Genomic DNA, 23,226 nt, shown 5'->3' on the forward strand with positions numbered 1-23,226 from the left:
GGTTATAGAGCTCATTATTTTGATTTGTTTTGTCTCGTTCTATGGAAACCATAGGAATGTCATACCAGAAGTAAGGAACATGTTATTGTTCACTAAAGTGAAGAATCTGATATGTCAGTTACACAAAATTTATTAGAAATAGTTTTTCTAAAATCTTTAAATTGGCAACATTAAATCTATAACGACATGATTTCAAAACACCGGTTATGATTTTTTTTTTTTTTTGGGGGGGGGGGGGGTATTAGGGAAATGTTGCATTATGTAATATTCATACATTTGCAAATTGAAATTCTATACAAGTCTACAGGAAATTACACATCCTTGTTATTTCCTAGGTAAGGTTATTTATTTGACTGCAATATTCTTTTCATATTCCTATACCCCCACACGCTGGAAAATTTGATATTTAAAACTCTTCCTTTAGATCTTTACTTGTTACTTAAATTCATACTCAAGAAAGCAGGTCTTAAGAAAAATTCCCAACAAACGTATCTAATACTGGATATCATCCATTCGAAGCAAAGGACTTCCGTTATTAAACTAAAAAACAACACGTCTAATTATTTCACAACACTTGAGACACCGTTGAAGTGCTTCTTGCTACTTGAATATTGTATTCTTTCTTTTCCCTTTCAATAATAAGAATTGTCTTGGAAGTACAAATTTATGAAGATGAAGTCTTGAGGAAAAGAAGAAGAGTGAATCTGTTTGATTATTGGAGGAGTGTTGAATGGAACAATGAAGAATACTGTTTGAAAATGTTTCTGAGCCTGCACAAGAGGTTGGATGTGTTATCACTATTAAATTTAAGTCGTGCAAATGTGAATTGATGGACAGTGTTTTGATGTTCATGTGTAACGTTATTATGTATGAAATAAGCTACCGGTTATGTTTTATGTGGTTTCTGAATGTAGGCCTATCATCCCTATGTGATCATAATAAACAAGTATTATTGTGTGTGCTTGCCATTATACATGCAAGCATTGCCAGTGGCATAGTGAAGATAACACTCCCTCCCCTATGAGCAGCAGGCTTCAGGAAAAAGAAGGGGGGAAATGAAATTCCCTTTTTTTTTGCAGAATATAGCCCACATCAGTATATACAATTTAGGTGTCAAATGAAAGAACAGCTTGAATAGTTGAAATGAAGTGGATAGCACACTTAAAAGTGAACAGACCATAGGCTTAGCCCTTTGTGGATACGCCACTGATTACAGAGATTTAATGAAACAATTTGTACAGTCTATTTGTGTAAGTGAATGTCTATTTGTCATATCCATCAACATGTTTAAACACATAACAAAATAAAAAGCATTTTGTTTTCTGCTTCCATTGTGAACATGTAGGCCTGCATTACAGAAGTAAAAATATACTTTGACTTCCTTCACAATTTTGATTGTTTACAACTTTACATTGCTAGTATTAAAGCGTTTTACATGTGATGTGTGTGACGAATGGTTGTGGAGGTATTTTTTAAAAGTTGTTGCTCGGGACTGGAAGGGGGACAAAAGAACATGAAAATTGTGCTGTGTGCCTGTTTAATGAAAAAATTACAAAGTAGATTCCTGCTCTCGAGGTGATCATGACCGATTTGATGACTAGATGCGTTCAAGTGGCAGCTTTAACTCTACGAAAGATTTGAGATGCATCATCTGAAGAAAGATTGCATCGGTTATCTACATGTACTGGTACTTATCCCCTGGCAGATTACTTAAGGAATAAATCTGAACCTCCTTTATGGAAGCTTGCATGGAAGCAAAAGAAGATCATAAAAAGGTAAGTGATCTTTTCTCTCTTTAGGTGATAATTGATTGTTGTGGTTAATTGAATACATGTTCTCAAATAAATTCAAATATAAAAAACAGATTTTAAAGGTGATTTTGAGTTCTCATTAGTGAAACAATATGTACAAATATAAATAAAGGGTATCTTTCAAGTTTGTTTTAGTATCCATCTCATAGTGGATAAAGAGCTTGCAGTTTTTTAACCAAGTATAACAAGTGATAATTCATTTGATTATAAATACATGGCCAGATAAACATTTATCAAATATAATGGAAAATTTGATGTGTTTATTTCAGTAATTGCATATTCTATTGGGGTCATTACCAGAACTCGAGCCTACCTTTCAAATATGATAGAAAACGTGGGTGCAGGGAATAACTGGATAAAATAAATGGTGTTTTTGAATGAAAAATAAGTGACCTTTGTGTGATGAGCAAGTGTATTGTGTCTGGTTGTGTAATGTGATTTTAGTTGGTTTTAATACAAGCAGTGTAAGTCTAGAAAATCTAATTTGAACTGAAAATTTACCCCCCCCCCCAAAGAAAAAAAAGTGTAAAAAGGTGTAAGTAGTATATTTTTGCTTGCACAAAAACGGCTGCTTGCAAGGGAAATCCTTAAGTAATTGATTGGGGAGAGACTGATTGATATTTAAATGATGCAGACCTCCATGTACGTTGAATTCCTGGCATTCATTTGAACATTAACTTCCCCTAAATGGCCATTATGCAAATTTCAACAGAGTAAATAAGTGAACCAAGCAAATAGAACCCGACATAAATGAGCCCCCCCCCCCCCCCCACAATGCTGGTGTTGTGTCACCTGTAACCTACATTACTCATCTTTACTCATATTTGTAACGGTTCCCCACCCCCACAACATGACTGACAACATGTGTGCCATGTATCTCATTGATATTGAAAATTTGTTGTGCCATACTGGTATTTCAATAGGTTACCAAATTAAATTCACTCTAGTATGCACAGTCACAGACCAAAATAAACAACAATTTGATAAAGGTTGTATTGCAGTTAAATAGAAAATATTTATTCCAAAACATAATAAATTATACTGCCTGTGGAACTCTACATTAGAAAGTCAAATGGCTTACTCCTCCAATCGAGAAATGCAATCTGCATGATTCAGGGATAGAAATATATATGACATTATTATGCACTAATGCAAAAATTGTTACATAAAGAGAATTGCTGCTCGTAAACTTGCAAGGAACAACCTTTGACCACTCAATATTAATTATAATGCATATAGGAGACTAAACCCAGTGCTGTGTAGATCTAGTTTGAACTCTTAGCACAAATGTGTGTGAGAAAGAGAGAGTGAAAAAGTAGAATATGGGAGACGAGGAAAGAAATCAAGAAGCAAAATTATGAAGGTGAAGAGAAGAGATGAAGTATTGGGAATATTGAAGCAAGTGTGGCGTGGAGAGGAAAGGGATAAGAAATATTGAGAAGTGGGCAAAATGAAAGAGATGAGAGAAAGAATGACGCACTTCTGTAGTAAGGGAGGGAGAGAGGGGGGGGGGGGTTAGAAGGATAACAAAGCGGAGATGAGTAAGAAATACATAAGAGAAGACGATCATTTCTATAAATGACACTTGAAGTGCTAGAGGAACTTGTTTAGAGTTTAGAAAAAATTATTAAAGCACTTGTTCAACTGTAATACTATATAACTGTACATGTAGTCCTTAACCCAACATAAGTCAGCATTTTTGGCAAAATTGCTCTTTGGATTTCCCACTTGTTGTAGACTGCTATGCCTTGATCTCAAAAGCACTTCAGGCGACACAGCTTTGCTAATCACTGAGAAAAGATAACATTCTTTTTTATCTGATCTGCATTGCTGTGAGTGGTTCAAGTCCACTGGTCTTTCACCTCTGGCATGCAGTTCTACTTCAGGTTATCCCCTCAAAATGTGATCCATGCCCATAAATTAACATTAATATACTGAATGAGTTTTGTGTTCAATTCACTAGCATTTTTATAAAGATTAAGATGTGTCGGTACAAAAACACAAAAGAAATGGAGAATTACATGTACAAGAGAACTTGTTTAATCTCAAGTATGACAGATTTTCATATGCATAGAACGTCCATAATTTTCTTTTTAATGGTCAAGGAAAAATGTTTTCATACTAAGAGATGCTATTTTTCTAATCTAAAAGCGAACTGTGGCATGGTAAATCTCACCAAAAATGACTAATATTTTCAACAATCATTTTGAAAATAATGATACCATTTTAGTTGCAATAGCACAATGATTGATTTTGTGATGGAACGGCAACACCATCAAACAAGGGCATTGTAATCAAATTAGAATCCTCAGATTAAAGTTAAGATATGTGTGAATGTCAAAGATCATGTTCAGTAAAAACAGGATTCCTTGGTGTGGCGAAAAATCTCAATCATCCATAAAAATGTGCACAACCTTGAATCGATGAGGAATAGATGTTTCCCCGCTGCATTACTCCTCCGGAAAGATGGATTACGGTAGGATTGAAAGAAACGCTTCTTGTTTTGACAACACATGCAATTCACTGCTGCTAAGACGGCCATTGTCCACAGGTGCTCATTTACGCAGGTCTGACTACTTCAACTTTTGGTGACCACTAACCACTGACCGGTCATCATCATCACGCATGTTAGAGGTTGATGCATATTTGACAACATTTGCAATTCACTACTGCTCGGAAGTCCATCCCTTACCGATGTCTACCAGTGAGTGGTCAGCACTGCAGTTCTGTCTTTCCTACTTTAGAGTGACCGTTATGCGTCCATCACCACCAGGCATGCAAGATGTCCAGACACATTGATGACACATGCAATTCACTCTTTCTAGACAACCACCTCTAACCATTGCCTGCAGACAGTCATCAACTATCCGCCGCCACCACCGGCTACCAAAATCTTCCATACACAGTTTACATCGTTTGCTGGCTATGACACTGGACCAGAGGATTTCTTTGCGATGAGCTTCTTCCATGGATCCTCTAGCATGGATGGCTTGAAGTAACGCTCTATGACCGATGAGTTGCCTCCATGCTGACCTCGCTGGTATGGACTTCCTCCCTATAAGTGTAATAAAAAGACAAGGAAACAATTAGCATCACAGGGAAAAATTTCTGAATAAAACATATAGGAGTATAGAGGGAAACAAGACTTTGTTGAATGAGGCCCTTGTTACACAATTGTCTCCATATTTTGGTTCCAGGATCGTCTTTTCCCAAAGTTATGTGATAACTGTTTTGGGAGGAAAATAAAAACATTCATTGTAGGAATACCCTGATAATACGTTGGACACTCCTTTCTTCTATAGCCATTTATGCCAAAACAACTTGGCAGTAGTGCCAAACTGCCAACGAGGCATGACATTCTACCCCTGCCCCCAACTCCTATTTGCATTTTCTACAGTCAGTAGAGGGTCCCAACGCTAAAACCTGTAAAAAATAACAGAAGATCTTAATTTATACAGTGAAAACTTGGTATAACGTGGCCATTGATACCATAAAATTGAGCTTATTATACCAGGGTAAAATATACAAGAATATAGAGAGCTGGGTTCAGCAAAATTACTATGTTATTCTGTATATCAGAGCTCTTTACAACAAGCTTCAAGTGAATTTCACATTTTCTTTGAAAGGAAGCATTACAAGTCAATCTCAACTTACTGAAAATCTTTTTCTGTTGTGAAACTGCTGATGACCCGACGGTGTGAACTGAATCCCTCCTCGTCCGCCTCCGCCGCCGCCTCCCCTTCCCCTGCCCCTGGAGTCTCTCCTCTGGTAGCCCCCTCTCCCTCCTCCTCTATTGGGTGAGTCATAGGGTGAAGATCCTGGGCTTTGCTGGTAGGGGGACTGCTGGAATGCGGGCGGAGTGAAAGGGGAGTTGTTATGCGAGGGGTACCGTTGGCCTGGAATAATCCCTCCACCTATCATTGGAGCTTCTACTTGCTGAGGGCTAGGGGGGAAGTAGCCATGCCTGAGAAAGAGAGAGAAAAAATGAAATATCATTGCTTTAAAGTTTAAAGGTTGATTAATATTTGAAAATCAACTTAAGTTGAAAGGGCAATCCACCCCACATGTGGAAATAAATAAATTAAAAAATTAAAAAAATGCAGATAGAATGTTGAGAAAAAAGGAAAAAAGAAAAAAGTTAATGTACAATCTTAATTACTGATGGTGTTATTATTGAAAGAAATTGCTATATCATACGCCAGTAATAGAGGTGTATATCTGTATCTGTCACATTCATTATCATTTGCTGGGTTTATAAAAGGCCCCTTTATTGCAGAGATTAAAAAATGAACTACAGGTATAAATAAGAGCATAAGGAAAACAATTGGTAAACTTAGTCAAGTATAAGATACCGGTATGTAAAGAAAACAAAAACTATTGCAGCACTCACTTTCCATTGCTTGTACTTTGTTTTGAGTTAAACTGTTTGTTGATCAGTATTCTATGGGATTAGATTCTATGGCATGGGTTTGTTAAATCATTTCACAATAAAAGTCAGGAGGCTTGAGCTTGAAAAAGTGTTTTGCCTCGTCTGCAAGGAATCCAAGCTCTAGAAAAAGTCAAAGAACTTAGATAAGCAGGTTCACAGCCTACGATATTAAGGGCATGCTTCATGGGTGCATTGTGAGACCAAAAGATGTGACGGACTTCAAAAGTAAAACAATATAAAGCATAACTTAAAAATGATCAGCAATGCTGTACATGGAAAACGAAGTGTGATGATGTTCAAGTACAGTACTATGTAGTTCAATTTTTCCAAAAAAACGATACCCGAACTGTCAAATAACCAAAACAAAACAAATTAATAAAGGGAAAAAGTATGATCCTGTGTGCTTTTATTTGAAATTATTAGGCCAGTTCTCCCAAGGCAGTCATTTATTTCAATATACATGTACATAAGTTATCCTAAATACTGAATTTTTATTCATTTGCAAACAATTGCATCTCAAATTGTTATAATTTTGTTTGTAAACTTGGTGCACACGCAACATTGAACTACAAAATAATGTCTTGCCAAAGCTGTCATTATTACTAGTCCTACGGCGAGACTCGAAGTCGAACCCCGTACCTTGTGATCTGCAGTCGGATTACTTAATTTTTTATTTCACACACCGAGTCTGACTTAATTTTTCACCCTGGAATTATCTTGTCAACAACATGCAACAAAAGCCACATGCACTTCCTTGTTAAATTTTACACTTACAGTTACATTTCACAGTCACACTCATACTAGACCCTATTACTAGTATTAGTAACTAGCTAGGTCTAGAAAAAAGTCTAGAGTCTAGACACAATCACACAGTCACACACAAATTTCCACTCCAACCAACCAAGTTTCCAACTCCAACAAAGCCAGGTTATCATAATTTCAAGGCTCTGATTAATAGAGATGTAAATTTATGACCTTAATATTTCATTTTAAATGCTTTCAATCAGACACAAACGAGACATTATATATTTCATGAATGGCACCATGAAATTAAAGGCATAAAAACCCTGGCCCTGTCCGACCATCACGGAAAGCGGTAGCATATTTCCGCCTGAGAGTACGGCCCACAGATGGCCAAGCGTTCGATGGATCCTCGCGCACATAAAAATAAAGCATAACGTCTTACCTGTTTCCACCTGGGGGACCCATTGCACCTCTATTTTGACCGTGGTATGGAGAAAATCCTGGATTTCTATTCGGTGTACCCCCAGAATATGGATTCATGTGGAAATTCGGTGTTCTTGACATACTGAGACGATGTTTTCTGCTTTCAAATCGGCTTTCTTGTGGAAGTAAGATTTATGCACTAAGTTCATAAAGCGCATGCGCAAGAATGAATGTGCCGATATCAAACTAACCGGCCGGATACGATTATCAGTGCGTTGCCAATCTAAATATTTTTCACTAATCTTTTTTCCACCGTTTAGTGGAATAGTAGTAGATCTATAGTGATGAAGCTCGCTCCCAACATCAAACTTTAGCTGTTGCTGGTTTATTTTTATCAAGTTTTTGAGGTAATATGATAACAACATAAAAATTGTGACCTCTCCTCTGTTTGGTCTGGTCTAGACTCTAGTCTTCAAAAGCGCGTAGCTAGCTAGATTCCGGTAGCGTATTTTTGTTATACACGGCAGCGAGGGGAAAAGCTCGATTAGCGTTGAACTCCCGTCGCCCCCCCCCCCCCCCCCGTCCCGCCATAAAATTGCGCCTAATGATGACTCTCACATAATACACATGCAGCCTATCAAGACGGCAACATGGTGGATGAGAAGGGGGGGGGAGAGAAAGACAGATGGTGAGATAGAGAGAGAGAGAGAGAGAGAGAGAGAGAGAGAGAGAGAGAGAGAGAGAGAGGCAGCTGAGGGATACGAAAAAGTTCGATAATATGACATTTTCTTTTCTTCCCCTCCTCCCTCTTCCTCTCTCTCCAGTTCTCTCTCTTTCTCTCTCTCTCTTTAGAGTCATACATCCTTCTTTCACACTTTTTTGTTAATCTAATCCATCATATTTCCTTTTGTATGTCATTAATTAAAATTTAAAAAAAACGCCGATTTACTACTTCATATAGGCATAGCTGGCTGTTGCAATGAGAATCTAAAGTGAACTTATAATATAACAGTTTGCCCTTGGTTACTTTGGAATTCTTCTGGCATATACAAATCTAAAGGGTACAAAATGACACGTGGTGCTACGTCACAGCTCACTGTATCTTGAAATCTCAGAGGAGAAGTTGTGACATCGCCTGAAAGAACTCAATCAGCGGAAGATCTAATCTTTGATTACACTTTGTTGAAAGAAGGATGATTTTATAACGCCTGCCGTAAGCAAGCCAGTGGCAGTGCAAAAATAAATAAATATTGAAAGTGACCAGGATGGACTATATAATATGGCCTTTATAAAGATGTGGCAACTACCAGGGGCGGAAGTTTGTTAAGGGGCGCGCATGTCCGAGAAAAAATACAGAATTTGTTAGAAATATTTTTTGGTCATTGTAATTTATGTTATGTATAGGCTACTATGTATTGTGCCTATTTGAAAATAACAAATAAATGTATCTGAAACTAATTCTTTTATGCGACCACCTCATTGACCATTGGTTACTATTATGACAGGTGTGGGAGGGGGAGCCCCCCCCCCCTTCCTCATTCATTCATGCATGCATGCGACAACCTTTCATTGACCCTGCCTTCGTTTTCACATCACTGATGATGCCTATCCTCCTTCGCCGCAAAAAAAACTGGATTCATTTTCACGCCTGCAAGCCCGCCGTACTACTTTAATATTCATTGCATAATTTGCCGTATAAAGAAAATTATAATCATCTTTCGATACTTCTTTAAATGTTACGCTTCCTAATCTTGGGGCTAGAGTCGGGGTTTCAAATACAAATTTAATTCCATAGACACTTTTCACCCCCTTGTGAACTTTACATTGATGTACAATACTCTCCTCCGTTCATTAGCTGACTTGTGTATTTATATTTCTGCAAAACCACTCGTCAATGCATGTAGATACGCAGTTATCTTTTTGTATACATTATGCCTGCAATATCACTCATGAGGATTAGTAGAATTGAGTGTAGGTAATTCCTGGCTGGGACATGTAAGATGTCATTTTTTTCCCTTTTCGTATAGCCTACAGCGTAAGATGGTGTAAACCCATATTTCCTGACATATTTATTGTCGTTTGGTATTATTTCAAAATTCAAAATTATAACTTTTGAGATAATATTTCTCCTTTTTTAATTGTCAATATCCGTATATTCATGCAATGATTAGAGAAAAGTATGTTTTGGCTATGATATTTTGTTTAATTTACACACTCTCCCAATTACATTCTAAATCAAACTAGGTTCATTTTTAATATCGTGTTATAATTTTGTTAAAGAATACTGAATTACGAGAATAAATTTCAGATAAGAAACTTTATGTTTTGCATATAGGTGCCGAACCCAACTCAATAGCGCATGATGATGAAGTGAGAAGCGCATCCATTGTGACATCACAATGGACGTGCATGAAGCGCGAAGCGCAATTTAAATTACCCTGGGAACACCCTATACTACTGCACTTTGAATACATCACAGTGATTATCGTGATAATCTTATCCGAGTGAACTTGCATTGAGCGGTTTCTTTGATATTTACTTACGAATCTTCGAAGTTTTCTTCAAAAATCAGCACCATGGGATGTACAAATTCCAGAGTATGTCCTCTACCGATGGGGTTAGTTGTAGAAACTCCACAAACTCGGCGCCGAAAGCCTAAAGGGAGTTTATTATTGGCGGCATTGAAGAATGTATTCCACAGGAGGAATAGAGTAAGATAACGTCCAATTCGAGTTTTTCTTCAACAATCTTATTGTGATCAAATTCAGTTAACTTTAAATATTTAATGACTGTAAATGTTAATGTAAGTTATACAATTTGATGAAGATTTTATCAAACCTCTTTTTTATTAAGTACTTTTCTATCATGGTATACTCGAAATAAGTAAGATAATGTTGATGGGAAAGTAACAATTCGATAAAAGTATTTATACATGTTAAAGAAGAAAAACAAACAAATGTGATTACGAGGGAAAGATAAAGAGGAAGAGAGAGAGACAAACAGAGAGAGAGAGAGAGAGAGAGAGGGAGAGAGAGAGAGAGAGAGGGAGAGAGAGAGAGAGAGAGAGAAGGGGGAGGGCAGATACTAAATGACAATTACGATTTATTAGAAATAATGCATCGCAGTTGCCCGGAGGCCATTAAGCTTGCAAAAGAAACAAATATTTACTTGTGCTTTTAACCTCCATGATCTAAGGTTTAACCTCTAAGGCAATTTTTTTAATGATCATGCCACTTTATCAAACATTGCTGATAGGTGGTACCCATCAATGATTGTGAATTTGATGACGGAATCGACCAGCCTTCTACATCTTACCCAAGAGACAACACAGTCAACGCACAAGAATTCCTGGCTTATGGTAATTCACAATATAAGAATAATTCTTAAATATCTTAATGAATGAATGAATAATTTTTTTAATTATTTATTTACTTATTCATTCATTCATATGTCTTTGTTTATTTATTCATCTATGTACAGTGTACTTGTACAATGATATATCTTAGATGTATTTTTACCTTTATTCATTTATTTTTCATTTCATTCATTTATTTATTTATTAACTTACTTTTAATTACTTTTTCGTTAATTAATTAATTAATTCATTCATTCATTCAATTAAAACGGTATAATCATTCGCGGCCTGTGAGAAAAGATGCAGATGTGCTCCCCCCTCCCCCCCCCCCCCCCCCCCCCCCCCCCCCCCCCCCCTCCGTGATGCTTTCAATCACAAAGCAAGAGGAAAATAAATCGAATCATATGCAGTATTGCAGTGTACATCAAGGTAGAATGTAGAACCTTAATTGAATATTTGAAAATTAAAGGATTGTTCGAACAATATAGTTATAAATGACGCAAGTGAATGTAAGAATGAAGTGATTTTTATAGGAATTGATGATGCGTTTCGCCACAAACGGGCACCAAATGTGACTTGTAATGGCTATTGCCACTTGCAATCATAGCCTCCCCGTGCTTCTATAGAAAGAAAAAATATTTATAGAAAGAAAGAGAGAGGGGGAGGGGGTCAAGAGAGAGAGAGAGAGAGAGAGAGAGAGAGAGAGAGAGAGAGAGAGAGACGTAGTCCGAAATTGCTGTGTTAATTGATGAATGGCAATTATTATGGGGGAATTGGACCCGAACGCAATATTATATGATTGATGATGAGACAGTGACCCAACAGTTTGGTTTATAATTTATTTATTTTCACTAGTTTGTTCCTTTTTTTTTTTCTTCTCTTTCTCTCTCTCTCTTAATAATGTACCTTAATGGGTACCTGGCAGGAATTAATTCCTGGGAATGCTAGAGCGCTATAATGGCAGCTAGGCTAAAGCCGGGGTAATAACTAATTTTTGTGCCTCAGAATACAATTGTCTAGATAGACGGCGCTATATACATGCCTATAATTATTATTAATTAATAATATTCATACAAACTTTTGTGTATCCCTTTTCAAAGAACGTTTCCTGGCCGGCACTGTACTTTATTCTGATGGCAGCGAGTCCGATTCCGACGATGATGACGTCAGGCAAAAAGAACCATCGATGTCCTACCCAGCTGGCAAAGTCAAGAAGAGTCACGACTTCATCGTCATGGGTAGGTGTTTATATTCCTCTCAAAACTGGAAATAGATTATTAGAAGGAATTTGTTAGCAAGAGGAGGAAGATGACTATGACTGCAGTTTTACATGGCGTTTTAGATTGGGAAGCAGAAATGAAAGTGCTAATATCTGAATTTTGTCCATAGATAAGTAAGAAATAATTTCTAAGCTCGTGAAGCATAAATTTGGATGTAAGATTAAAATTAATTGTTTTTTTCTGTTTCCTCATCGTATTATTATTTACAATTCATCATAAAGACGAGGATACGTCGGCAAAATCTCTTATCACCCAGATTAAGACACGCCCCGGGGGTGTGGCTTTTGAGGTTTCAAATAACTTTTACCCAGTCACCGACGTGGCAGAAATCAAGGTCAGCCGAGGGGGCGTGGCTTTCGAGATTTCAACCGACCACTCTCCAGCTGCCCCTGCAGAGAGTAACGTACCACCAAAGATCTCTCTACCGAGTCCACCAATCACAAGCATGAGTTGCACCCGTCACACCAAGGAAGGCGTGGCTTTTGAGATCGACTTCAGTGATAACGAGGAAGAGAAGCGACAACTCAAGACCCTGAGCAAAATGACGTCACTCATGGCTACAGATGGGTGGAGCGAACGTGACGTCATCAAAGAAGCTGATGACGTTTGGGTGGCCAACAAAGTTCTTGCGATGAAAGTAAGTGGGGGAATCAGTTGAGATTGGGTTGTATTCTAGTTCATTCTTAAATGCTGATTCATTTGTAAAACATAGTTTAGAACTGGCGAAATTCTGGCCTGTAAAGGCACATGATAAGGCCTGGGAAATACGAGGTATACGGTGTAAAGAGAGACACCAAGAAGGAAATTTTATACCGAAAAGGCACTTTTGACTTGTTAGATGTCGAGACATTATTATACCGGGTCGATATGTCATTTGACCATGTCAAGGAAAATTCGATAGTGATCGGACTAAAAATGAGTATGATTTAATTCTCTTTCTTTTGTCAGGACAATGCAAAGCAGAACGAGGAACGCCTGGCTTCTCTGAGGAAGGCTGATCTAGAGTTTGACCTAATGACAGCCACCATGACAGAGTGGAACCTACAAGGTTTCCATTACATCCTGGTGAAGGAGTCTAGCGCTGAACATAGTCTCGTTAGACAGGCGCAATTCCAGGCCTGGAAGAAGAACCTAAGGGAGGGCTTCGGCTGAGCAAGGCGTTCCTTATAAAGTAGTAGGACGGAGGAACACTTCAAGCTAGAGGTGGGCCTGATGACAGCCAGTTAGCCACCAAACCAGATGAGAAACTTCAAGGTTTTCATTACCACCTGGTGATAAAGACTAGACCAGAACATAGTCTCCTTGTATACAGGCGGAAACCTGGAAGCAGAAGTTGCGGGACCACAAGCATTCAAACGAGCATCACTGAACAGGCAGAGCTAGATATCGACATCATGGCAGCAATTCTTGTGAGGATTAAAGAATCTAGTCCTGCTCAAAGAGTGCCAATTAGTAGTCCAACGCCTAGGAAAAGATCCCGGAAAGTATAGTGCATGCCTTCAAAACAACTGCTAAAGGCTTACAGGAGTCTTATAAGTGATAATAGGGTGAGCATGAATTTTAATCATATCGTTCTTTAGTTGATTTTTTAAAGAATTTCACCAACGAATCATAAGTTTTCCCATTAAAAACGTTTATATCATAACCTATAGGCGTACGCCATGTTAGAAGATATAGATGCAAGAAATACTGTTAATTATCATAGTTTATCGGTCCATGTATGGGACACATCTATCACGGATAATATTGCTGGCCATAATTTTGTCATTTAAACTCTTCATTGATTTGTTGTTCACAAAGAAAAATAATTCTGACACTGGCGAATAATGTGAAACGTTTGTTGATTCTTTTTATCACACTGCATAAATTCCCTCTTACAACAAACCCCCAATATTATGCTGATTTGGTAGGGCGCGCATTGTTTCATTTGAGTCATCGGTTTTTAAATTATTTTCTGTCCATCTCTTTTCTCTTTTGATTTACCAGGTGTCGGGGAGACTTTATGAGCCTCAAGTAGTCTGTAGTTTGAAGGTCCATGATCAGGTCGACACATCCGACATAGAAATAACGCACAGCATTGTGTTCCAGAGATCCAGGAAGCAAATATCCACAGAAGGGGCAAAAACAGAATGATCGTCTAAAATGCATTTCTGTTGCTACTACCTCTGAAACTACAGTTCTTGACACTTTAACTTGCCAGCTTTGCGGGAGGAATCAACTTTGATGACAGTGAGAGACGACTAGTGACTGCTAAAATCCGTTGCTTTGTGTATTCGGAAGCTGTCCGCTATTCTGCAACCATCAACAGTTACTATTGAAACGATCTTCTTCATCTGAAGATGAACATCGCTTCGGTGAATAATAGGAGAGAATCAGTGACTCAAAATAATAATGGAGAAAGATGCGTCAATCTGTTAGAAAATTACTGTTATCTATTAACTCTCTAACGAGTCTAACCTGTCATCTGTGAGAAATTAACTATCCACAGATCTTACTCAAATGTTTTTGCTTTCCAGATCTCTAATTATAACAATAATTATGAGAATGATAATAAAAAGTACTAATGCTAATCCAGCTTGTCTCATAATCTATATATAGCGCATGATTACTGCAAGGTGAAAACATAAACAAACAAACCAACTATAGTAAATGGAAAAACAACAGCGAACTTCCCACAGATAAAAACGACTTAAATTGCCATGGTGAGAATTGGTGTTGTTCTAAATTTTCCCACAGGGGAGGGACATAGAAACGTGTAACTTTCAAGTAAATTACTAAAAGTCATGCTGGATTGCATTAAAATATCTGAATAGAAAGAAAAAACATTCCATCCCGACAGACGTTTCGTGAGTGTTGTTCGTGTTTTTTTTCCTCGTGGTTCTATGGACGAGATTTGGTACATGGTCTTGAATGTGTGAAACCGACTTTTGAGTCTGTTTCGTTCGAGAGAGAGAGAGAGAGAGAGAGAGAGAGAGAGAGAGATAGAGGGGGGTGGGGTAATTATGAGTACATTTTAGAATTGACTGAGATGGTCGAAATAACAGGGGTCCAATTAAAGGGACATTGCAGGTGCCCTTTATTGCAAAGACATTCCCATTGATGAGCCCATCTAATGGGTTTAATTGCAAAAAATGAGATTATGGCCGAGGGGCCGTAAATAAAATGAAAGAGTTTATTTGGCATTACAGTGCACTGTAGCGGAACCACTTTTGATTTACGCTCGTTTGCTCTATTATTTGCTTTTTACGGATTGTCCGCATAGTTGAAGACCACTGTTAAAGATACTATGTCCCTTTTGCAGCCAACATCAAATTCTGTATAACTTTGCAGGAATTATGAATATGTCATGACTTATGTCCTATCTGTGAAATTTAAACGTTAGCAGTATCCTAATATTCAAATTATGCATGGAAACCCGTTTACTTGCTAGACTTCACTGTCAGACACTATTGAGTGACTGACTGGCTTTTTCTTCTTTGGTAATAACATACATAAAATGAGCTGTAAAGGATACATGAGCATGTGTCTACATCAATAACCCACTTCTTGTAATGGCCAAAATTAAACTGATCGAATCTTTGCGCAGCATGAAACGTACGACCATTCGGTACAAAGGTCTGAAAAGATCAGACTATTACTTACTGGCTCTATAGCTCTTAAGTCGATTCGACAACTAATAGTCGTTATTTTCCCACTTAAAGACATTTTCAAGCCCCCCCCCCCTTTTTTTTTTCTTTTAGGGAAGTTCTAAATTAGTATTATCTTTCAAATGCCATTGGAATTTAACCTTTTCATTTTTGGGGCCTGCAAATGGGACATAGTACCTTTAATCGTTGTCCTTCTTTTCCAAAACAAATAACCACTGATATAGCCCTATAGTTGTATACAAATCTGAACTGAAAAATCTAATGTTGAATTTGAGGTGGCGCACAGTTTCTCTGAACCCAAACATTTCAAATACGAAATTGTTAAGGATCTTATTGACCAGAATCGAAAGTCATAAAACGATTTTGCACATAGTACTTCCATTTACTTTAACAAAATAATCATAAACGACAATAATCGATAAATAACCAAAGCCATTCACCCTGGTATTAAATGTTCATCTACCACAAACATGACAAAGCATGACATATTTATTTCAAAATTCATTTGGAAAGATCCAATCGAAGGTGCAATGCAATGCAGAACAAAACAGTAATATAGGAGCAAGCAAATATCGGGCTTACAGATAATAAAACAAACAAAAAGCCGACAAGAAAACAGGAAAATTAATTTCTTTCCGCTTTCCATCATTGATCCCTGCTATGATCGTGTTTTCTTCTTGTGTTTACTAACCGAGATGTCAATGTAACTCATGTAATGAAGTGCCAATGTGACAGACTTTTTCATGCCTCGTTTCAGTCGAATACCGTGTAAGATGGAGAAAAACTGATTTGTTTGGCAACATGACTCTTTCGACCAGGCGCGGATCCAGGATTTCTTAGGAGGGGGGAGGGGGGGGGGGCCTAACTTTGAAATTTTGCGAGCCAAATATTGGTACGTAATAGTGACAACGGCAGTGGCGAAATGAGCAAAAACGTTTGGGGGGTAGACAAACAAAATCCGCATCACCCCCACGCTTACATGCAGGCTCCGCTGAACGTTTCTCTAAGTAGGTGGGGGAGGGGGTGGGAGTGGTATTTAAGATTAGGTAGAGCGTAGCGTAAATTGGCGTGGGGTCTAGGGGTGGAGCCCCCAGAAGCTCAGGGGGTATAGGCATTTAATTACGCTCAGATGAACATATTTTGATACCTTATTTGTGACACTGGCAGGTCACAAATCGGTGTGGGGACCAGGGGGCGGAGCCCCCAGAAGCTCAGGGGTTTTATATATTACATTACTGTCAGATGAGCATATATTGATACCGTATTTATGACACTGGCAGGTTACGAATTGGCTCGGGGTGCAGGGGGCAAAGCCCCCGGAAGCTCGGGGGTTTTGGGCAATAAATTACGGTCAGATGAGCATATTTTGATACCTTATTTATGACACTGGCAGGACACAGATTGATGTGTGGTAAATTACGGTCAGATGCAGGCGCGGATCCAGGGGGGGGGCCGAGCGGGCCTTGGCCTCCCCCCCCCCCCCCCGCAAAAAAAAAGAGAATGAAGGAAAAGAAGGGAAAGGGAAAAGGAGAAAAAGGGAAAGAAAGAAGAGGAAGAAGAAAAGAAAAGGGGGACGAAGGAGGTCGGGGGGCCGAAAGGGCCTTGCCTCCCAGGCTGTTAACCCCCCCCCCCCCGCCCCCCCCCCCCAATCAAAAAAATAAGAGAAAAGGAAGGAAAGGGAAAGAAAAAAGGAAAAGAGGAGATACTGGCGTACTGATAGAGGGGGGGGGGGGCTTGGGGTAATCAAATTCAAACGTGGTTTATTTCTAATTCCACAACGGTGGATTACAAATAATGCTGAAATGACATAATTTCCGAAATTTTTCCTCACTTTTTAGTAAATTATACGTTTGTACATGTATGTGTTTGTTGGAAAATGACAAATTCCTAAATTTACAGCCAGGCAAAAAATATGATTCTTGAGATTCCTACATGTCAGGGCCCGAGGTACGGCGGGGATCGAGAGCCTCGAGCCCCCCCCCCCCCACAAAAGTATATTAAAGAGAAATAAAATAGAATGAGAGCAAGAAAGTAAGAATAGTTAACTGCCAGTGTTAACAAAATAATGAAGCATCAAAATATGCTCATCTGACTGTGATTACATGCCTAGGGGCATGCCCAGGGGCTTTGCCCCCTGGATTCCATCTAGGGCCCTACAGCGGGCCCTTAGATGATCATCTGACGGTAATTTAATGCCTAAAACCCCTGATTTTTTGGGGCTCCGCCCCCTGGACCCCACGCCAAATAGTGACCTGCCAGTGTCACAAAATAATAAAGTATACAAAAGAATATGCTCATCTGACCTTAATTAACGCCTAAAACCCCTGAGCTTCCGGGGCCGGCTCCGCCGCCTCGACCGCACCAGGGGCCCGTGAATGCTTATCTGACCGTAATTTATTGCCTTAAACCCCTGAGCTTGCGGGGTCGGACAAGGTATCAAGATGTGTTTATCTGACCGCAGGCGCGTAGCCAGGGGGGGGGGGGGCGCCCCCCCCCCCCCAATCGGAGGAGGACGTAGGAAGAAAAAGGAGCAGACAAAGAACATCTTTGAAATTCAGACAAGGATTAAGAGTATAGAGAACGGTACAACGCATCGTTTTCTTTCTCTAATAATAAAACGTCAAAGCCTCGCGCAGGACCGGGGGACTGAATTGAGACGAGGATTCAGAGGCGAGAACGGTAATACGAATCTTTAATGATTTAATGAAACGTAAAAGCTTCTGCGCTTCGCGCGGGATGGAGGGGGAACTAAATTCCGATGAGGATTATTTTCGAGAATGGTACAACGAATCGTCTTCTTCTCTAATGATTAAATGAAGATTAAAAGCTTCCGCGCTTCGCGCGGGCGGGGGGAACCTGAATTCAGACAAGGATTAAGAGTCGAGAACTGTACAACGAATCGTCTTCTTTCTCTAATGATTTAATGAAACGTAGAAGCTTCCGCGCTTCGCGCAAGAGGGGGAGGGGGGAGGGGGGGACTGATTTTAGACAAGGATTAAGAGTCGAGAACTGTACAAGGAATCGTTTTCTTCCTCTAATGATTTAATGAAACGTAGAAGCTTCCGCGCTTCGCGCAAGAGGGGGAGGGGGGGGAGAGAATTCAGACGAGGATTAAGAGTCGAGAACGGTACAACGAATCGTCTTCTTTCTTTAATAGTTTAATAAAACGTCAAAGCTTCCGCACTTCGCGCAGGGGGGGGGGGGGGAGGGGGGGATGAATCAAGACAAGGATTAAGAGTCGAAAACAGTATAACGAATCGTCTTCTTTATCTAATAATTTAATGAATCGTAAAAGCTTCCGCGTTTCGCGCGGGAGGGGGAAACCTGAATTCAGACGAGGCAAGGGCCTTTTGGCACCCCCGAACTACAACTTGTTGGCGGGAAAATTGCAACTGATATCCCCCTTCTTTTCTTGTTTCATTCCTTTATCTCTTCTTAATCTTTTCTCTTTCCCTTTTCTTCCTTCTCTCTTATTTTTTGATTGGGGGGGGGGGGGAGGTAACAGCTGGGGGCAAGGCCCTTTCGGCCTCCCCGATCTCCCTCTTTTCCCCCTTTACTTTTCTTCCTCTTCTTTCTTTCCCTTTCTCTCCTCTTTTCCTTCTTTTCCTTCTCTCTCTCATTCTCTTTTCTGGATCCGCGCCTGACTTTCGACAATTTCCGCGTCATTCCACTTTGTTCCAGCCATGATCCTACAAACAATCTCAGACAAGTCAGTGTGTTAAATGCCTCCCCCTCCCCCCCCCCCCCATTTTTAAGCCACCAATCACTGAATACTTGTACAAAACAATTGGGAACAATACTTTCCCTCTCAATTCTTGATAAATTGCTCCCAATAAAGAAAAACACAGTAGATTCACATTGTTTAAACCTATTCTAAAGATGAAAGACAATTAATGAATAATTCTGTAAACTAATAAATAATAACCTCTTGCCAATATATTACTGTATTAAACACCAATCATTCAAACCACTGCCAAACTCACAAATCCTCTCTCCTAAGTCTCCAACTTAAAATGCTAACAGAGCTCTAAATTAATACAACTCACTCAGTGTAAGTCCATTGCAGCTCTGCATGTGTTTTATTGTACATGTAGCATGCATCTCCAAGGCCCCTTGTGTCCTTGGTAGATGGCATAATCTCAATGCGTGCACATCACAGACCGAGTTCATTCGACCAGAATACAACTGCCCGATATTGATACATCGATAAAAAGTTTCTAGATGTTTAATAACAGCACTATCAGATAGGATCGACGGGGAAGTCTCTTCTCTCAATGCGCTTAAAATACACTCAGCTAAACAAAAACACATACTGTTTCATGCTTACAGATTTGTACAGTTGAATTCCATTCAACAACAAAATAATTACTATTAATATGATATTATTTCCATAAAGTTTCACGTAAATACTGAACGTAAACATGAAAATAAAAAGAATACAAATATTTTAATAATTAACAAATATAACTAGAAAAATGACAAAAAAGTCACTTATTGGTCGGGAATTGGAAATCCAGAGACAGTAGAGGTACACGAGTTTGTCCACCATTTATCCCAAGCGTTTACCATAGGTTTCTTTTCCCCGTTTCCTATTTGATCACGCTCGGCTTCCTCATCTGTTAAAACCCGATGAACAACACTGGCACAAAGGCTCTGGGGTTCCAAGTTTGAGAACTGTATATGAGACGTCACAGACCCTTCCTTCTTCCATTCAAAATACTGATTATACAGATCATCATTTTCACTGAGCTCCACCAAGTAAGCTGCAAGTTTCGCTATAGATGGGAAGTCTTGAACAAATATGAACGAATTCGGTGGCGCAACTTTGAGATAATCTTCCTTTGGAGCTCCAAACACGATGGGTACCAAACCCAGAGTAAGCGAATTGTACCAAAATTTCTCCGTGATATAATCCTCACATTCGGAATTTTCGAGGGCTAGATAAAACCTGTATGTCTGCAGACCACAGGTACCCAAGTCCTTGCAAGGATGCCAACCGCATGGGCCATACTTGTCGACGCTAACATATCGCGACAAGGCGTTCACAAACCCTGTACGATCATAGGACAGCGTAGAAGGGTTACAGTTGGTAGATACCCAAGCGACCATTCGGGTTTTATCTGCCGCCCAGTTCCCGGTGTCATTCTTTTGGACCGAGGGCGTTTTCCTATCAAAATGACCATATCCACCCTCAGACAGATAGGCATCTTTGTTAGTTGCCCCCTTCCGATATGTCATGATGTAATCATACGTTGTATTGGTATACTCTGGTAGTGGGATTACCCGATGGTGGGTGTGCCGTGGGCTCTCCGATGTCCAGAAAACCCATTTCTGCCTCTTTGATTGATGCTCCAGCAGTTCGTGCCAATCCCAGTCGGACTTGTAAAACAGAAACACGACATCACTAGCAGCAAGGTCAGTTAAGTTTCGTCCATGTTCAATCTGTACACCGCAAGAGAGGCCGGGGCAGGAAAACCGTCCGACTTGCTTGAAGATGAGATTGACATGAAATGTATCACGTTCATCTAACCAAGTATAAACCACTTTATAGCACGATGGATTAGTTCCTACCTCAGACTCGTTAAATGTGTTATCTGCTCTCCGTACAACTAGGCTATGAATCACTCCATCGTCGTGATTGAAAAAATTATTCAGCTTTGGCATAGGAACCGACATGACCTGAGGATGAGACAGCAAAATGGCAATCCATATTGCCTGAATACCCAAGAATAAGATGAAGAAACATATTTTCCTCTTTAACTCCATCGTCATTACACCGGCACAGTAATATTTGAAGAAAGTACCACAGATACCATAGAATGAGAGATACAACTTGACGTATTCTGCCGCATTGCTCTAGTCGAGTCTAGTGCACATCAAAGACTCGGAATATAACGGCAGTCAGGTAAAACATGGACCTATAAGGGAGTTTACAGATAGCACATGTAATGACCCCACATATCCACAGATCTTTTAAACATGGAGAAGTTCCACTTTGAGCATCTTAGAATAATAACTGCCAAAGTCCTAGATGTGCTTCATGAATACCTTTTGTTTGCCCTCTTAAAAAGAATACTTACACCTGCGTATCTTAGAATGTACCGTTGGTGCATAAATGAATAATGTTACATAACTTTCATGAGCGCATATCCAGTATTCATCTCTGGTGGGTTTTACCTTTTTGGTACAAATGACCTTTATCTGCCCATGCGCAGATTGTATCTGTAAACTCCCTTATTACGGATGGACATTCATCATTTTCTTAACGAATTCATTGTGATTGTCTCCGTCACTGTCGTCTCAATAGGGACTTTTAGATTTGCACGTTGACAGCTTTGACTGCAACGTGTGACGTCATTTTAAGGCACTGCGCATGCTTCACGTCGTCTCAGTCGGCGATCGAAAATGCGTCAACCTTGATTTTCCTAAATCTAGTACCGGTACTAGTATATATGCCGCGTGCGCATAAAATATACAGTTCCTCAGGTAGACAAAGGAACATCCCTTCCCTGCTATTATGTAAAAATGTGTAGAACAGGTGTCACATGCATATTCACCTGTTCTACACATTTTTACAAATAGCAGTGGAGGCATGTTTTACCACAGCAATAGGCCATTTTCGTAATGTAACCAAATTTGATGCATAAGTCTTTGTGTAGTGCCTCAACACAAATTATTTCATTCACCTGATAAGAATAATAGTATTTCAATAGACAGAATCCGAACTGCAGACATAAGTTGTTGCCAGGTTGGACAAACATGATGGATTGGCCTACTATAGCAACACTTAATATATGCAGTTGCATTCTGTCTATTGAAATACTATTATTCCTAACAGGTGAATGAAATAATTTGTATTGAGGCACTTCACAAACACTTATGCATTAAATTTGGTTACATTACGAAAATGGCCTAGTGGGTAGAATGAGGAACTGTATATTTTGTCCTCTTTCTTTGTCATCTGCATGTATGTATATCGTCGAGTGCAATCTAAAAGATTTCTAATTGTAGTCAACATGAGCAGTTGTGTATGTTGACACGCATGATCAGTCGGCGTTCGTCGTGTTCTCGTCCACTCAATCTAAAAGTCCCTAATAACATTCCGTACAGCCCCAACATAGCACCTGAAAAAGCTCTCCGGTCGCTGCTGAGATAATTATGACGTCACATGTTAAACATGATATGCACAAGCAGACGATGTCCCATGACATCTCACACGGTTTCAATGCCTGTTTTGTCATCTTTTCTTCAGTTATTTCTCTTACTTCAATACCCTCAGGCGAAATGTTTAATCTATTGCCTCACTCTAAACCCCGTGCATGGTATCATTTTGATGAAAAATGCAAGGATTAAAAAAAAAGGAATCCGTCGCTTGTAAACAAAATAAGACGCCATTGTATTTACAGCTGCATACACCGCGGCATGTTCGGCGTTTCAAGAGGGAACAAATGACGTCCATGCTATCATTCCGGAGGTTTTTTAATTTGAAAGTGTGGTTTCTTTGATTGTTCATTAACCCCTATCCTGTGTATTTACA

General features: G+C 39.3%; 3 protein-coding genes across 3 annotated transcripts; 1 reads left to right on the forward strand and 2 right to left on the reverse strand.

The window, feature by feature from the left end:
* Window positions 1-4,575: 4,575 nt before the first annotated feature.
* Window positions 4,576-7,640, reverse strand: LOC752431 (gastrula-specific protein 17). The gene is made up of 3 exons (XM_001179011.4): window positions 7,427-7,640; window positions 5,466-5,775; window positions 4,576-4,866 (listed from the first exon to the last, which is right to left on the reverse strand). Exons 1-3 carry the CDS (start codon window positions 7,546-7,548, stop codon window positions 4,735-4,737), a joined length of 564 nt encoding a protein of 187 aa, XP_001179011.2. The 5' UTR covers window positions 7,549-7,640; the 3' UTR covers window positions 4,576-4,734.
* A 2,827-nt stretch (window positions 7,641-10,467) lies between these two features.
* LOC115925905 lies at window positions 10,468-13,586 on the forward strand. Its single transcript, XM_030989948.1, has 4 exons — window positions 10,468-10,765; window positions 11,863-12,000; window positions 12,264-12,679; window positions 12,991-13,586. Exons 2-4 carry the CDS (start codon window positions 11,949-11,951, stop codon window positions 13,192-13,194), a joined length of 672 nt encoding a protein of 223 aa, XP_030845808.1. The 5' UTR covers window positions 10,468-10,765; window positions 11,863-11,948; the 3' UTR covers window positions 13,195-13,586.
* A 6,330-nt stretch (window positions 13,587-19,916) lies between these two features.
* Window positions 19,917-21,633, reverse strand: LOC105443584 (glycoprotein 3-alpha-L-fucosyltransferase A). The gene has a single exon (XM_011676924.2). It carries the CDS (start codon window positions 21,459-21,461, stop codon window positions 20,181-20,183), a length of 1,281 nt encoding a protein of 426 aa, XP_011675226.2. The 5' UTR covers window positions 21,462-21,633; the 3' UTR covers window positions 19,917-20,180.
* Window positions 21,634-23,226: the final 1,593 nt, after the last annotated feature.

This window comes from Strongylocentrotus purpuratus, unplaced genomic scaffold (genome assembly GCF_000002235.5).
Source record: "Strongylocentrotus purpuratus isolate Spur 01 unplaced genomic scaffold, Spur_5.0 spur5_scaffold_19, whole genome shotgun sequence".
NCBI classification, from domain to species: domain Eukaryota; kingdom Metazoa; phylum Echinodermata; class Echinoidea; order Camarodonta; family Strongylocentrotidae; genus Strongylocentrotus; species Strongylocentrotus purpuratus.

What these genes read in the sequence shown, in the direction of transcription:
- LOC752431 (XM_001179011.4), bottom strand. Translation starts at nt 7,548, where the DNA reads ATGTCAAGAACACCGAATTTCCACATGAATCCATATTCTGGGGGTACA. An exon ending in GGTCCCCCAGGTGGAAACAG is followed by an intron (nt 5,776 to 7,426) that starts GTAAGACGTTAT and finishes TCTCTTTCTCAG; the next exon opens with GCATGGCTACTTCCCCCCTA. An exon ending in ACAACAGAAAAAGATTTTCA is followed by an intron (nt 4,867 to 5,465) that starts GTAAGTTGAGAT and finishes TTACACTTATAG; the next exon opens with GGAGGAAGTCCATACCAGCG.
- LOC115925905 (XM_030989948.1), top strand. Translation starts at nt 11,949, where the DNA reads ATGTCCTACCCAGCTGGCAAAGTCAAGAAGAGTCACGACTTCATCGTC. An exon ending in TCACGACTTCATCGTCATGG is followed by an intron (nt 12,001 to 12,263) that starts GTAGGTGTTTAT and finishes TTCATCATAAAG; the next exon opens with ACGAGGATACGTCGGCAAAA. An exon ending in ACAAAGTTCTTGCGATGAAA is followed by an intron (nt 12,680 to 12,990) that starts GTAAGTGGGGGA and finishes TTCTTTTGTCAG; the next exon opens with GACAATGCAAAGCAGAACGA.
- LOC105443584 (XM_011676924.2), bottom strand. Translation starts at nt 21,461, where the DNA reads ATGACGATGGAGTTAAAGAGGAAAATATGTTTCTTCATCTTATTCTTG.